The sequence below is a fragment of the Acanthochromis polyacanthus genome, chromosome 4, assembly GCF_021347895.1.
Source record: "Acanthochromis polyacanthus isolate Apoly-LR-REF ecotype Palm Island chromosome 4, KAUST_Apoly_ChrSc, whole genome shotgun sequence".
Lineage (NCBI taxonomy): Eukaryota > Metazoa > Chordata > Actinopteri > Pomacentridae > Acanthochromis > Acanthochromis polyacanthus.
The window spans coordinates 32200726-32217472 of NC_067116.1; the positions used below are offsets into that span (position 1 = coordinate 32200726).

At 37.6% G+C, this 16747-nt stretch overlaps 1 protein-coding gene across 4 annotated transcripts in view; it reads left to right on the forward strand.

Moving 5' to 3' along the window:
- The window catches only part of lpp (LIM domain containing preferred translocation partner in lipoma), a 212197-nt gene that overhangs the window by 97037 nt on the left and 98413 nt on the right, over positions 1-16747 (forward strand). For all 4 annotated transcript variants that reach the window (XM_022199643.2, XM_051947252.1, XM_051947253.1 and 1 more), the window contains one exon: positions 12478-12581. In XM_022199643.2, coding sequence (XP_022055335.2) covers positions 12478-12581 — 104 coding nt within the window. The remainder of the gene's footprint in view (positions 1-12477; positions 12582-16747) is intronic.

Sequence of the window (16747 nt, forward strand, 5' to 3'; positions counted from 1 at the left end):
ATTCTCTCTAAATTGAGTCATATGTCTTCTCTGCTGAAAAGTCCTGTATTATTTAATGTTGTAATATATAAAGGAGAAAAACTAAATATTGCGACTTTTATTTTTCTAGTATCATGCAGCTCTGGAGAGGACACGAGTAGACAACATCCTGCACAGAGTTGTCACCGTCCCACATTGTTGTTTTGAGATCTTTGCTCTTCACTCCAATCACTTTCTGTCTTACTCACACACACCAACTCGAGCCTCCTCCTGGGGTTTCAGATGATTTAAAAAGAAAATACACAACAAAAATAGAAAAAGGGGGCACATTTGCAAGTTACACTGGTGCTTCTAGTTTTGAAATTTAGTATCACTGTCTCCAAAAACGGTCATAAAATGCGACTAAATGGTCGCAGTCTGGAGTCCTGTCTGATGAATAACTGTACAAGGTAATGCAATCCAGTGCAACAGCGCCGCAATAAAAACTACCCCTCTGAAGCATATTAGGTTCAGTTTTGTTAAAGCAGAATTGACAGCAGTGTGTCATTTAATGTATGTATGCTGTCAAGCTCTGAAAATACTCTAAAAAGCTTTCATGTTATTGATGTTGGCTACAAATGAACCCTGAGGACTAAGTCATTATAGTCTATAAGAAGCAGACTTCACATCCCTGTTTTACGGCTCGCGTTCTTCCTTGACGTTCTTTAAGGTTTTATTTTAACTCTCAGAAAGGTATCGTGCGTAAAATGTTCAGCATGCGTCCTACTGGATTTCTGTGCAGCTGTTTGTGTGGATCAACACATGCTGATGACGAGTTAGTGTCCTCTCAGCGCTCTGTGGGACTTCTCTGTTTCGGTGTAAACTACACATGAGAACAGAATGTTAAACGTGATGTTGAGGACAAAGGTCGTATTCCTGAAACAGACAGACCGACAAGAGGTTCACTTACTGCTGGCTCTGACCCGGTACTGTTTGGATTTTATGCCTGTGATGACTTCACCTTTTACTCAGTTATTCTAATCAGTCTTTGCAGGGATCTTTTAAACTCTTGAGACACGTTTGCCTCATTTATTCACAGTGTCACGGTCTTAGTCAAGCGTGTAAATGGGGGATTTTTATTTCTGTGTGAAATGAATGTAAACATTTATATGGTGTGAACAAAGAGTGTCAGACACAGTCAGGAAAATGAATCACTCTGGAATGACTCACCATTAACAGCTTCATTCAGAATATTATAATATCAAGTGATTAAAATCTCCAGCAAAACTTTCACAAGCCTCAAAACCACACAGTTTAATGCTGAAGTCATTTCGTGACATGTTTTTTTTCCCTCACATTGTCTGGTCGCTTATTTTCACGCGACATAAGTTTTTGTAGTGGGCTGATCATAGTGAGAAGTGCTGTTAACGTTAAAAAGGAAAAAACCAAAAACTTTTTACACTAAGTTCCCAGAAACGCACTAATTGTTTGCTCAGAGCGGTTCAAAAGTGTCGAACATGTGCATAAGCTGTTTTTATTCCTCCCTGCTTGACTGGCCAGAGGCAAACTGACTACCGGTTGTTATGTCAGAGTCCCTCATGGGTGTCACCAGGAGAATTTACAGGAAATCCACCATTGAGTGTCTCAGCGTCCCCGTAGACACCACAGGCTGAGGCTGTGAGCGAATACGAAGGCAACTTTTATCTAAGTGGAACATGTACTGTGGCTCAACTACTTGTTGTGTTTTGTCTGCAGCGTGTGCAGTCTTAATTCCTGCTTAAAAGTTTCACACATTGTTGTTGCCTTTGTTCTCTCTAAATCCTTCATAGTGTATATTTTTTGACCTGTATTGCAGAGCACTTTATCAGGAATGAGACATTCACTTCTCTAAATCTGGCCACTAGTCTGAAAGGTTTAATCTGATGGAGTATTGTGAAAATATTTTTCTTCACATCCTGTCAGTTCTTTCACAGTTGTGTGTGTGTGTAATGAAAGGAAGTTTGACTGCTGAGTAAGATTTCAAAAACTGAACTTACACACGGGAAAGTTTGCTCTTATATTTGATCGTATGGAGTTCTAGTAATAAGCTACATGCTGTTTAGATTGAGTGGGATTTTAGAGGCAAATACTCAGCAAACGTACAAGTCAGTTTATATTTACAAGAAGAGAAATATAGGTTTTGTATACAGTAGTGTTTTCTGCAGTGATGTGGGGTTTTACTGACAGTGTCTTGTGATTTTAGCACTTTGGTTTTTCCTTTTCAAATCATCAGCTGTCTTCTGCTCGGCCATCTCGTTTATTGTCATAAACTCTGGATATTTAAAAGGATGTCTTGGAAATTTCAAATTGATTTATCGAGTGCTTTAAATAATGAACTACAATTTTTCATATCTCCTCTATCAGTTATGAAAGTTCAATGAAAAGAAGAAGAAAATTCCAATAATTCCTTAAAAGTTTTCCTTTAAACTTTTATTTTAAAAAAATCCCCCAAATTTTGCAAGGTTTTGCTTTTAAATATTTTTAAAAATGAGTAAAATTTTTCCAAAAAAACTCCTAAAACTATCTAAAGTGATTCCATATATATCAGTAAATCTTCTAATATTTTCTTTAAGAACATTCACAAAAAATCTACCAAAATCCAGCTAATTTCACTGGATTTTGGTTGATTTTTTTTGTGAATGCTCTTTAAAAAACATTTTTAACATTTCTTTATTTCCACCAATAAATGTTCAAAAAATTCCCAAAAATGCTGAAAATGTGGACATCAGAAGTTTCACTGTGAAAATATATATATATGTATTTTTCCACATTTTCAAACTTTAAAACAGGTCAGTATAACAAACACGACGACACGAGGGTTAAAACAAACAAAACCAAACAAAACCCCCATTAAATAGATGAATATATCAAGCTAAAATTTTACAAATGCCTTTAGAAATATCTGTGTATTATGTGATTATTAATTGCAGATGAATCAGAGACAGTCAGACAGAAAGATTTGTTGATTTCAGACAGAAGGACCCACGTGTGCTGACAGTACGGACACCATTTTTGTTAGCTTGCTCATTCGCTTTTACCGCAACTGGTCCCATGAAACACGGACAGCTAACAATGACTAAGTACCTTCTCGTGGGAAATGCAAATGTTCCACAGCTACGCTCACTAGCTTCCACTTTTGAGCAAAATGTGATCATAACGGGTTCACATGTATGTGTGTGTATTTTTTTTCTTTTTTCTGCAACTTTATGCATATTTTCAGGCTGGAAAATATCAAGATCAGGTACATATAGACATCTCAGAGATGCACATTTACATATGAACTCAAATACCCGTTCAGCTGTACTGTGATTTCTTCATCTGGCTTCATTAATATACTGTGTGCATTGCATAATTTATTCCAAATCACAATATTTATATATGACGGCTGAGGATGAAGGTTTTACTGCAGAAACAGACTGATGGTTCAGTTTCTGTAGACTGATCCGTAGTTTTTGTTTATACTGCATCATGGCATTTGTATTGTTTTCATTCAATATTTACACTGGACATTTTGATAAATATTTGGAGAAATCTCTAAATCAGTTAGATTTTCTGCTTTAGACTGTGCAGTTCAGATCTCTCTTCAGAATGATCTTCATCAAGCATTTTAACAGATTGTTAATCTACCTTAAGTCAAGCTAAGCATTTATATGATGCAGTTCTTCTGTTTGTATCTGATCTCATGAGATATTTGACAACATCTCAGTCGCTATAGTTAACAAGCTCAATGGAAGTGTTGTTCAGACTGATTTAGACACCTAATACATAACATTAAACATCCATGAAATGATAATTGTGCTTGAATGTCATAATATTTACGGTCTTGGCTTCCTCACAAGTTTGCCATATTAGTAGATCATAAAGCCATGTGATATTGGGTGTTAGCTTATATATGCTAATCTGTGACACTCGTAGCATGAGATAACTGGTCCTGCTGCAGGTCTACAGTAGATTCTCGACATGACAGAGGCTGCTTGGAAAGGTTTTGAGTTCTGAAACTGCCGGAGTTTACACAGCAGTGACTGTCTGCTGTGACATTTGACTGGGCTTCATTTACTCTGTCTGGTTTGTTTAGAAGAAACGACAGCAAAGCTCCCCTTTCCACCTTTGATGAATCTTGCTTTCACTCATCAGAAAACCTCACCATCATCACAGTTTAAGAGACTAATTGTTCAGTCCTTTTATTGTTTCAAGCGTTCAGATGGAAAAGGCCGACCCCGGCTTTTTAAACTGTTCACCTTTTCTCAGTATTTGTTTCTTTGCTTTTATACAAAAACATAATCCTTCTATTGTTCCTGATCTCAATTTCTCCTCCCGTGGGATTTCTCCGTAGAACAGCAGAAGCCAATTTCAGTCTTTACACTTAAAACACGTATATCTCCAAAGACTTCAAATCCCTCCCTTGCATCTCTAAACCAAATGAAGTCATAAATCAGTCTTCTATACATATCATGCTAATTAAGAGTAGGGCTCAGCTGCTCTTTTCCAGCGGAAGATGGAATGAAACGAGTCCATAATTATGTCAAAACAATGTGCTTTCAACCTCTGCCACAGCACATTTGGAGCAGCTCCGAGGAGATAAAACATGTGGACTGACACCCAGGACTTAAAGCACTTTGTCCATTTTGTCTGCAAAGGATTATATGCTTTTGCTACTGAACACAGTGAAGCCATTTCTCTGATTTTCTTCTGTGCCTAATACTGGTTACTTCAGGATTGTACAAACACAAAGAAATGTAGAATTTACGTTTTGGATGTGAGATACTGGACAACCTCTTTAACCATCTGAGCCTCGAGCAGTGATTGGGCGTTTTTTTTGCTCCTCTCACATTTTTACTCACTGTGAGCTCATTTTTCACGGCAATAAAAAATCGAGCGCCTCTATGGAAACAGTACAACCACGCCTCGAAGTAGAGAAAGTTCAGAAATGCTTTTTTAACAGTATGGCATGGTTATAATCCCGAAAATCATAAAATTAGAAAACGACAGTTGAATTTCTTTCTTTTCCAAAATTTGAATAATCATGGAATCACACATTCAACAACATTTTTGCTCACAGGTGTTCACACTGGATAATCAATACTGAGAAAGCAAATTAGTGGCCACATACTGTAGATATTTCAGAATTCACTGTTTTACAACCTCTACAAACCTTTTCACACGACCCAGCACATCTGTCTTCTCACTACTGGGTCCTCTGTGTACAATTTTAGAGCAAATGCTGCATTTATTTGATTCATCAGGTATGTGTTATTTTCCTTATCAGTGTTTATTTTATTTCCCTTACTTATTTCCTCTCTGCTCTGTGTAAACAACTGCAGCAGTTAACCTGACAACAATGTGTCATGTGACTGTTGGCTTTTCATATGCACCCAGGAGCACAGAATTATTTGTTTTATGTAGAATCTGGATTTTTTTTTTTTTTTTTAAATGAGACTTTTTGAATAAAGTGATTTTGATGAAATGTCACAATTTTGAAGTGAGATTTTGTAAATAATTAGATGGAACTCCACATCCCACGATTTTTTTTTCAGTTTTTATCGTTTCTGGCTCTGATTAATGGTATGCATATGGTCTTTCTTCCAAAAACATGTCTTTCAAACCTGTCTGCGGGTCTCTGAGTTCAGAGGGTTAACTGTCAGCGTTAAATCTATGATTGCCACCTGACACATGTGCACCAACGCTGTTTCACTCCCCTGCCCTTATTTTGGCTCAGTGCAGCATGTGTAAATGCTAACAGACACCAGCAAGCTCTCAGCAGTAAATCAAGTTCAGATTGTGGGAGATAATTTATGTTCTGTGCGCCCAAAACACTCTCTCCCTGTATTTTAGGTTTCTCTAGTTTGTGCTGTCTCTGCTGCAAACTGCTTCGCTCACTGAACCGTTGGATACATTATGCGAAAGGCAGTTATGTTGTGTGCCAGGCTTTGTCCTAAGTCCTTACAGACCAGATGGCCGCCGCTTACACACTTGTATCTCTGATAATATTGTACATATGTAAATCTGTAAACATATGCTCAACCTTCAGTGTACAATCTTCCTCCCCTACAGAGTTTACTAATCCTGACTACAGAAGACAACTACTTAAAACATGCCTCATCTGCAACCTTCACAGGTTTTTTCCTCACTTTGTTTTATTTTATTTTATTTTTTACAGCTGCATCACTTTTCAGTGGAATATAGTCCGATAAAAATCATCTACACACATGAGACTATCACAGTTAGCAGTCATTAGTCATATACAGTACTTGAAGTGTTAATAAATGTATCAGTTACTTGAAAAACAAAGTTTAATATTAGTCCCAGTGTCACAGCTGGATCCATCTCCACCCTTTTATCATCCCTTTAACAATACTCGGCTTCCTGATAACCAATTATGGCCTCTCAAATAACTTTAATCACTGATTAGGATTCCTTGTTCACAAAGCAGCTACTTAAAAGTAATTGCTCAATAAAGAGAGGGGAAGTTGTCGTATTAAGTAGGTGTTCCTGCTGCTTCTCTCATTACTGCTCCCTTGGTGCTTTCATCTCCCTATTGTCACAAATGGAGCCAGCTTCATTCACAGCACAGGATTCGTTCTCACTCTGCCTGGTTCGCACTGCTGAAGAGCACAACAGCGTAAGCACAGCGGAACAGAAAGTGCTACCGCTCAACCCTGTGTTGATTTTTGGTTAATTAAGAATAGAAATATTGGCTGCACGGGTGATGCAAATGGGATAAAGTTTCTGCGGACTTCAGCAAAGGCCCGAGGTTTTTATTTCGGGTGGTGGTGTCTCCGGCTTGGTTGTGTTTTTCGATACACACAGTCGTTGGTGTGTGTTGGTTGTAGTGGGAGGCCAGCGAAGAGTTCTTGTATAAAGCAAAAAGAAAATGAAAACGCATTCAAGACTGATTTGTAAAAGGGCTTTCTGTTGATTTTCAGAGGACAAAAGCAGACAGGAGCACACTTATTAATGCACAGCCTTTAATTAACAGACTAATATTTCAACACTGCTTTGTCTTTATTAGAGTCAAAGCAGATATAGACACGATACAGATGTGTTCAACACAAACCAGCTGTACAGTTGTTATTGAATATTTGGTTGAATAGGGCTTCAAATCTGCTGGATGAAAAACCAAAGAAGACACTGTGTTGAAGCATTTGTCTGTTTGCACAATTACACCTCAGTGTGCTGCATTCCCCTTTTGTCCTCAATACATTTACTGTCCTTGAGCTGAGAAGCTCAGTTGCATTTTGCGGGAAGATGCATGAAAAACCCTGTTTTTACCGTTTTATTACAGATGTCATGTCACAGTTTGATTGGAAGTGAGGAAAAAATCTTAGAGGACAGCTTAGAAGTTCCTACAGTAAAAAGAAAGAGAAGTGGACAAACAGGGAGAAAACGCAGAGGACGTGGGATTTAAAACACTGTTCACCGTAAAAATACTGATTTCTCAGTATGTAAATTTTCTGTGTTAATTTCATAACATTTACTGTGCTTTGTCATAAAACCAAGTTTACACTGTAATAGCGCTTGCTCTCTCACAATCCCTCTATTTTAAACAAGTGTGTAAGTTGACTGCATTCAGAAACTGTTGTTTAAATGTCAATAACATTCATCTAAATTCCTATCTCGTATGCTAATATTGACTGGAGGGCAGGAACTGAGTCCAGGAACCAAAACTGGAACAAGGTCCTTCTGGTCATAGAAATGCAAGTGAGGTGCCAAGTTCCTGAAAAGGTTGTTTGAGAAGTTCCTGCAGTCATATAATGTCATTTTACAGCAAACCTGGTTCTGCTTATTTATTGGGATGATTTTGACAGAATGTAGTCAGAGTGATATGTTATGAATGTAGCAGCTTTTATAAATCAAGACCAACTCTTTTTAGACGTAGGCATTGGACTATAAAAAATGCAAATACTATTATGAATATGAACATGGAAGAACCTGCAGAAAACAAGATACAAATGATGACAACAGCATCAAACTGAGCATTAACCCTCCGAAGCCCAAAGTAGATTCTGAGCATTTTTACTCACTGTAGAGTCATTTCTCACTGCCTCCATAGAAACAGCACAACCATGAATAGAAGTAGAGAGAACTCAAACATGCCTTCTGTGCTTTGCTGTTTTAACTCATAAGAGAAAAGGGTACCTTTATTGAATTTGAATTTGTTTATTTATTTTTATTTTATTTCTTGTTTCCTATATGTGAAAACACAGCCTGCAGTTCAGCCCAGCTCAACTGCAAACTCTTCTGACTGTGTTTGGAGCAAATGTTTTGTTTTTGTTTTGTTTGTTTTTTGTTTTTACGAGACATGAAGAATAAAGTGATTTTACATCATTAAACATCTTCATTTTACGCTTAGATTTGGTTAAGTCGTTAAGTTTTCTGACAGAAAGGTCTGTTCCTGATGGTTAATTGACAGACCTCTGGAAAATTAAACATTTGACAGTCCTGCCTGTATTTACAGTTTCCCGCTGTGATAATTTTGGTATTTTTTCTTCATACTTACACTAATCCCTGACAGTAAGACTGATTATACTTTAGTAGTTGCAAGAAGCAAGAAGACTGCTTTGTATGTATATATATATATATATACACACACACACGCACACATACATATATATACATATATATTTATGTATGTGTGTGTATATACATATATGTCTATATTAGGGATGTGTGTATATATAAATATATTTTAGCGCTGTCAAACTATTAAAATTTTTAATTCATCACATTGTTCCTGTAGATTAATCATGATGATGGATTAATCCACATTAACACAATAATTTTGCTAATATAATTATTATAAAATAATGCTAACGCTCTTTGGCTTTTTGTTGCTGGTATGCCTGGGTTCAGATCAGTAGCTTGTATTATTATTACATGTGATGTGGTGCTTCGACCACCTTCTGGGACGGAGCAGTTTCTGGGGTCTGTGGTGTTGTTGTTTTTGGGGTTGGAGCTAAAACTTTTATCAAAGCTGACTTTAAACAGACTTGTGCTGTGTGATAATTGTACAAGCACCGCTGTTCAAATTTGCAGTGTTGAAACAGTGTATTTTTACCAATCATAAATGTTTTAGTCTTTAACCCTGTGAGTCTTAGGCTCTTTTCAGGGTAATGTGGCTACCTTTACTTTTAAGCTTAGACTGGTCATTGTAAGGAGTAGCAGTACATGCTGCACTTTGTTTTTATCACAACAGTCCAGCCTATCCAGATTTTTCTATCATTTCGTGTAATAATACTTGCTGATCTTTTATGTTGGCCTTTAAATGAAAAGAAAAAACATCCCACTATTATACCTTTTACATGTGTCTCACCATAAAATCATATGTGCTTAATGCCTAACAGATATAACTGTCGTTATTTTTTTCATTAAAATGTTCACTCACAGTATCTTACTTGCAGAGGTGGCAAAACAGGCTAATGTGAATTTCTATGCAAATGTTCGTCCGTGGGGTTAAATGTCACAGCTGAAGATCTTCTGGTTGCCAGTGATGTATTTTCAGAGTCAGGTAATTCCTTTTCATTGAAGAATGTTCAATTATGGAAATAAGCTATAACATTACATGCCACTTAATTTGAAAGGCTTCTATTAAGCGACTGTTTCTTTGCTGACCCTGAATCAGTCGCAAACAGCTTCAAGGTTGAGTGCCGTCGTTTATGAGAGAAAATGGTTTTGCTTGAAAGGACTGCAGGGAATACAAACACTGCCAGCGATGGTGTTTTACATTAGCACATTAACACACTTCAATCCTAAATGACTGGCAGGATGACAAATGCGTGGAAAATAAGGTCAAAGCGTCAAACAACTAGGAGATCCTTTCAGCAAAGATGCTTAATGACCCTGTTCCTGCTCCAAGTCTTGCTTTCCACTGTTCCACATACGGAGCTGTAAGACCTTTTCAATAAAACATGCCTCTCTGAAACATTTACAACTCTTGTGTTTCCTGAAATGATAAGTCCCAAACATCTTTGATGTTTGAGAGGAACGTACACGAAACTTAACGTTTTAATTCTCTGTAAGTCACAAATTACAAGTGATATTCTGGCAAAAAGGGATCTGTGCTGGAGCAAGAGGGGGAGGCGGACCGGGGCAGAGCCTTGTTGTTGAGCAGCATATTTTATTTTCTCTCCCAGAGGTTTAGAGGAGCTGTTACACTCTGGAGTTTTAGTGGAGGTCACAAGGTTATTATATAAACAATTCACACGGAGGCCCTCCAGCACCCAGAGGGAATATTTAATGCAATGCTCACAATTTCTTGAATGTAGTAATGCTCAAGACGCAAACGTGTCCAATTTTAACCATGCTGCATTATCTCTCTGTCTCCGCTTCTTCTTCTTCGTCTTTTTTATTTCGCCTGTTTTGTCGAGGCAACTGAAAACCACGCTTAATTAATTTGGTCAGCTGCCTTGGATAAACTACACTGATGACATCAATTAGATTCTAATGAAAACAGATAAAAGCCATGGAAAGCAAATGGAATTTCTGAACAGGACTCATCAAAGTCTCAGCATTGGAACAAATTCCCATTACGTCCCATAAAAGCCTTTAATTTGCAAAGCTCATGTCTGGTTTGGTACTTAGAAGTACATGGTCAAATGATTCAGTCTTAAGTCCTGTGCCGAGAGAAGCCAAATCAGAATTTAATTTGGCACGTAACTCCTTATCCTGTCTGAAACATGTGGCTGGATGCAATCCTTGGATTAGCGTGGACTTCAGAACTACAAATTTGGCTTGTTTCTCCCCCGCTGGCAGAGCAAACACCTAGTCTAACTTGTTTGTAACACAGCATTTACATTTCCAATCTCATGGAGAAAAAAACACACACATGCTTACTCCAGATTAGTACTTCTTAGTTAACCAAATTGCTGCAATTATGTGTGTCAATCCACTGACGTGGGATAACGAGGCTCGGCTTCTTTGTCTCTTTCGCTCTCTTTCTCCCATTTGTAATAACTGTTTGACCTCTTTCACGTGTCTGATTTTAATTCAGTGGAGGGCAGATTACAGTTCAGGAAATTTATTATGAAATCTTATGTAATAAATTCAGCAGTGAATAGTCTGAATTTCTCAGTGTTTTTGTACACAATTTGATTTAAGAAAACAGTGCTAGAAGTTTTCAAAATTGCTGTACATATTCCAAATCTTTTCTTTCAGACAACTTAACCGTCGGAACCCTTGTGAGCAGTTTTAAAGATGTTGATGCTCCTGTCACCATTTTTGTTCACTGTGGGTGCATTTTTCACTGCAATATAAAGACAACCATCACTAGAAGCAGAGAAAGCTCAAAAATGTCTCCTGCATTATTAAACAGTCATAATACCATAAATTCAAAAAGAAAAAAAAAACTCTAATCTCTTTGATTATTTCATTTATAGATATTGAAAGAAAACAACTGGAATTGACCTATAAAGCCTTTTTCCAAGACGTTACTAATACTGGAATAGTGGCTATGCTTACTATAGATATTTTATGATTTTTATTTTTAGAACCTCTACAAAATACGTGTTTTTCACACTGCTCTGCACATCACTTCATAAAATGTTCCAATTGTAAGCCTAGGTTTTTTTAAATGTGATGTATGACTTCTCCGAGGACCGTCAGAAAGTTAAAAAGCCAGTGATTCTTTCTGGATTTTCAGTTTTTGGCTCTGCTCAGTGGTGTAATTTTGCCTTTATAAAAAGACAATATGGCTTTCAAACTTGCTGATGGGTTTTGACTCCCAAATTAATACAAATTTAACTATATAACACATATAAAATAGCAGACATTGAGCCAAAGAGTTTTCAAGAGAGAAAGGCTCAAAAAATAACTGAAGAGTTACACCTAACTCAGTGCAGGACCTTATGCAGAGCCATTCATGTAATTATCTCAACAACCTGACTAGGGCCGCAGTGATTAGTCAATAAGTTGTCATCCATTAATTTAATAGTTCTCAGTCTTGATGTTGTTTGAGTAATAAAAAAAAAGTCTAAATTCTCTGCTTCCGGTGTCTCGAATGTGACTACTTTGTGGTGTCTTTTCTTATCTGTAACAGGAAGCTTAATATCTTTAGGTTGTGGACAAAACAATGTTGCGCTTCGGAAAACTCTGATCAACATTTTCACTATTTTCAGACGTTCTCTCGACCAAACAACTCCGTGAATAATCGAGACAGATTAATCAACAGTAACGATAACCATCAGTAGCAGCACTTAACCTCCTGGTGCTTTTAACCTTGTCTGTGCAGCTGCTGAGCTCCAGATGTTTATATGACTCTCTTTATCCCTAGATTTTCAAATGTTTTAGCCCTCGTTGCTCTCTGCAGCCGTGACACTGAAAAAAAGTTAGATTTCTTTTGTGTGTTTATTCAGCGCTGTGGTGTCTGTTGTTTCAGAATTGTGACAGTTTGTCTGCAGAAAAAAGGGGAAGTGTTTAATGAGCCGGTTTTTTTTTTCTGGTTTTTCTTGGTGTGTGTGTGTTTATGTGTGTGTGTCTCCATCCCAGCGGACTACCCTCCCCCTCCACCACCTGCCGAAGACTCAGCCGGTTTCCCATCTTCGCCCGGTTCCTTCCCTCCTCCACCGCCGGTGAACTCGTACGATTATCAGGTGAGAGAAGCTGCTGTTGTATTAAATTTTCTTGGTTGTCAGTAACACTCAAAGAGTCAGCACAGAAAGCAAAAACAGCCCCGAGCGCTACACTGAGTTCATGTACCAAGTCCAGCAAAACTGTCTGTCCATTTGAGCTGCAGCCAACTGCAGAGACGTGCAGCTCCAGATGCTGCCTGGAGCCAGCCACTCTTCACTCATGGACCCACACACTAACATGCTACATCTCTGAGAGCTCTTAATACAGGAAGGATGGAAGGCTGACACCTATTGGTGGAGCCTGGTCACTCTTCTTTGCTTTGCTGGTCATGATACCCACAGGCATTTGGCCCTCCTGGGATATCTGGCCTCTGCGCTCTGACTGACACTCTCAGCACTTGACCTCTGCTGAGAAATCCTCCAAGTGCTTCACATTCCTTTGTTCAGTGTAAGCAGGAAGAAAAAAAATCTCCCTCTTCAAGCCCCTCATTTGATCTGACCAGTTTTCTTTCCTAAATGAATGCCTCCTTTGTAAGTTTGGAGACAGAATGTTGCATAATTTAAATAAATTATGCAATGCGTGTAAATTCACTGCTCTTCCCACACATACTGTAAACATAGAGTAGAAGCGTGCACCCTTAGGAATAGCAGGATACATACGTTCATGCAGTGTTGTGGCCTTAATGTAAACTCCATGCACTGTAACAGCTGTACTGTTATTTTAAAGGTGCAGTGTGATGACACTCGGAGTTCTCAATCTCACGGTTTTGTTTAACCAAGGGAATGCTTGACTCGGCCGACCAGCGGAGTTGCTTTGCCTTTACGTATTTAGAACTGGCAGAGCTCAGAGAAGAGACACAAGAGACACAAATTTACTTCTGCTATTAGAAACCTGTGGAGGCATTTCAGAGTTCTGCAGCAGCTCTTTCATTTTATGAAGTCAGATTGCAGTAGCTGTGTTTTCACATCATGCTTAACATTTCCACTTTCATTAGAACAATTCTGTTGCCAAAGTCCAGATGTTGGCCAATGCTGAATACTGATCCCTCACTCTTTGAACAGTAGGAAATCTGCACACCGGTCTATGTGGGGTCATGTTTCTTCGTGTAGAGTACTATGAAGCTATCTATGTGTAAAACTACGTATTCTTTCTATATTATAACTGGTCTCCAATTATAATATATGCTGTCTCTTGCTTTTATAATGACCCTATAAATCTGAATTTAACTTCGATTGTAACATCTACAGCCTTTGCTCCACTCAAAACTATCTGTCTTGGTGCTGAGAGTTGTTCTCTACCAACTAGTAATATTTCATATTTAACCTGTTGTACTAAGTTAGCACATGTTCTTATATGACCTTTGACTTTGTTAAGCATACTGTATGTTTAAAACTAAATTTTACAATAAATAATGAGTTCAATGAAAATAATCAGAGTACCAGCCAGAGCACAAACCAGTAACAGGTTACCAGACCAGTAGAAACACAACGAACTGACTAATGGCAGGTTGCATTACCTCAATTTGTGATGTTTTTATTTTTTGTTTAAAAAAAGCAGTTACCTCATTTCATAAAATGTTGTATTTCCTTTTCCCCATCTTTTATAAATAAGGGCCTTTCTGCTGTTCAGAATTTGGTATTTTCACAAAAACTTAATTCAAACACTTTTCATGGTTATCTAAAGTCAAAAGGAGACTTCATGGGTCAGAGATAAACAAATAAAATGAACATCTACCCAAATTACAACCAACAATTGTTGTAATTTTTTGTCAAGTAATGTCAGAATATTATCTAAACTTACAAAGCTGCAAAACTGTAGACTAATAACACAAATGTAGCTTAGTTAACATGCCAGGTCCTCGTTATATGACATTCACTGGCTTTCTTATCTGTCTGTGTCTCTGCTGCTGCTCTTTAATTTGGACAAAATTAGAAAAAAAATAACTTGACTCAATGTGAAATGTCCTTCTGCAAGTTTCAGGCTCATTCGAACACCAATGGTTTCAGTGTTACCTTTACAACAAATAACTGTTTGTTCCATGTTGCTAAAGTTGCTCCGTGAACTTCTTTTAGTGTCCACTCAAATTTTGGTTTAAATTCAAGCTTAAAATATTGCAGATGGATTTGAGTAGATATTGAGTAAAGAACAAGAAATAGAAATGACATGTGGATGTATTATGGAAAACTGGGTACCGGTAAAAAAAATAAAACAATTTCCCGAACAGAATGTTTGCTACAATAATAACCCATAATTGATGCATTTTTAAGTTAATTTAACTTAACTTTACCTTACAACTGTTATTAAACTACTGTTAAACTACTGGCAAGATAAATTCCACTGTGTTGAACAAAGCAAACAAGCTGCAGTCTTTGACAGTAAATTACTTGCAGTTAATCATTCACATCTCTTCTCACTTGTCAAGGTTTTGCAAATATGAAATGTCTGAGGGGGATTTTAGTTGCAGTACTGGGAGTGACCACTGGGGCTTTAAAGTGCCACAAACGGCCTGATTGAGAGCAAACTGAAAAGTTGCCTAAAGGGCCTGTGAAAGATAAAGAGCGTTCTGAATGTTAGGTCATGCAAGCATTTGCCAAAATATGAAAACACACTTGGAAATTTGCATGACATGGTATGTCCTCTTTAAGTCTCACATTAGCTTCAAAACAATGTGAATCAGTCTTTTAAACAAAACAAACAAATAAAAAACATTTGCACTGTGAAAAATTTGATATTCTTAGCAGGTGAAATGCTGGCTGGTTTTGAGATGGCAGCTATAATATATAATAGGGGAACATCATAGCACCTTCCCCTTTTTTACTTTGCTGTTTTTGCCATCATTGTGCCGCTTTTATCTGAACAGAATAAAGATATTAAAGACCTGAAATTACATAAGAAATGAAATGGCCACTTAGTTTTAAAAGTTCTTTGCTGTATTCATTTTGGCAGTAGCTTTTCTTTTCCTATCAAACTGACTGTAGAGTCATTCTGGCCTGCAACTTAATTCCTTAATACACCACTGGTATCTTAATTATGTGTCCTGTAGCCAGAGAAGAACACTTAAATTGCAGGCGCTGTTCAGAAAATGGGACAGTTACCAATCAAAATGTCTTTATATCTTTTTCTGCAGGCTTGAGTAGAGAGATTTAGCATACAGAATGAATGATTAAATGACGTTTTATACAGAAGAAGGCAGAAATATGCTCTTGTCTGTATCACCCTGGCATATATAGATGTCTGGATTACGGCATGTAGGAGCTGAAACCTTTAGCAGGAGAGAGAACTCTCTCGTTGTGGCTGTTGTCCACATTACGAAGCCCTACACGGCAAATTCCTACACAACACAAAGACTGCGATGTTTCCTTTCATCCTCCTTGTTATCACCGTTAAACAAGTTTGCCTGTTTTTTTCTTTTGTTGATTTGAGACAAGGCATTAGTGTTTTGCTTTGTTTACCCCCGCTCATGATTGCCTTAGATGTTTTTAAGCAGCAGCTCTGCTCCAAATGGAAGCAACCCTGCCTGTAATAGATTGTGACAGGTAATCCAAACACATAACATTAGAATAAGAAGCAGTCACTGATCCAGCCAACTCAAAAAGCCCCCGCAGGCAATTGCAAGAAGTCTTCTTGCTGTTGCAGCATTGTTCAGAAGACTAAAAATATATCTGTCATTCCGTGGCGAAATTCCCGGGAATTTAGTAGAAAACAGAGGGTCACTAAGGGTCAGATGATTTTAACTACTTTCCAGATTTTTGTGCAACAGTTTTGTTTTTCTTTTGCTGAAATATTTTGTGCATTTAATATGTTGAGGTTGTATTTTTCTCTTGAGGTGAGACAGAAAAAATGTAGATGAATAAATCAGTGACTGCTGCTGGAGTGATCCTGTTACTGATGCTTTCATGCTTCCTCTGATAATAAACGTGTTCAATAAAAATTGCAGCAATTCTTATCATCCTTTATGGAGCACGTTTAAAATATGGATTAAAAAATATCTGACTTTAATTTTAAAGAATTGACCTTTTTGTTTGAAATACCGCTGGATGAGATTGTGATGAATAATGCATGAAGAATGAGATACTGTAAATCCAAGAGCAATGAAAAGCAGGAGGTGAACAGTGCACCACGTTGAGAAAGTTGTCTTTCAGACAATACATTGCTTCTTTTTTCTAACCACATTTCTCTCTGAGAG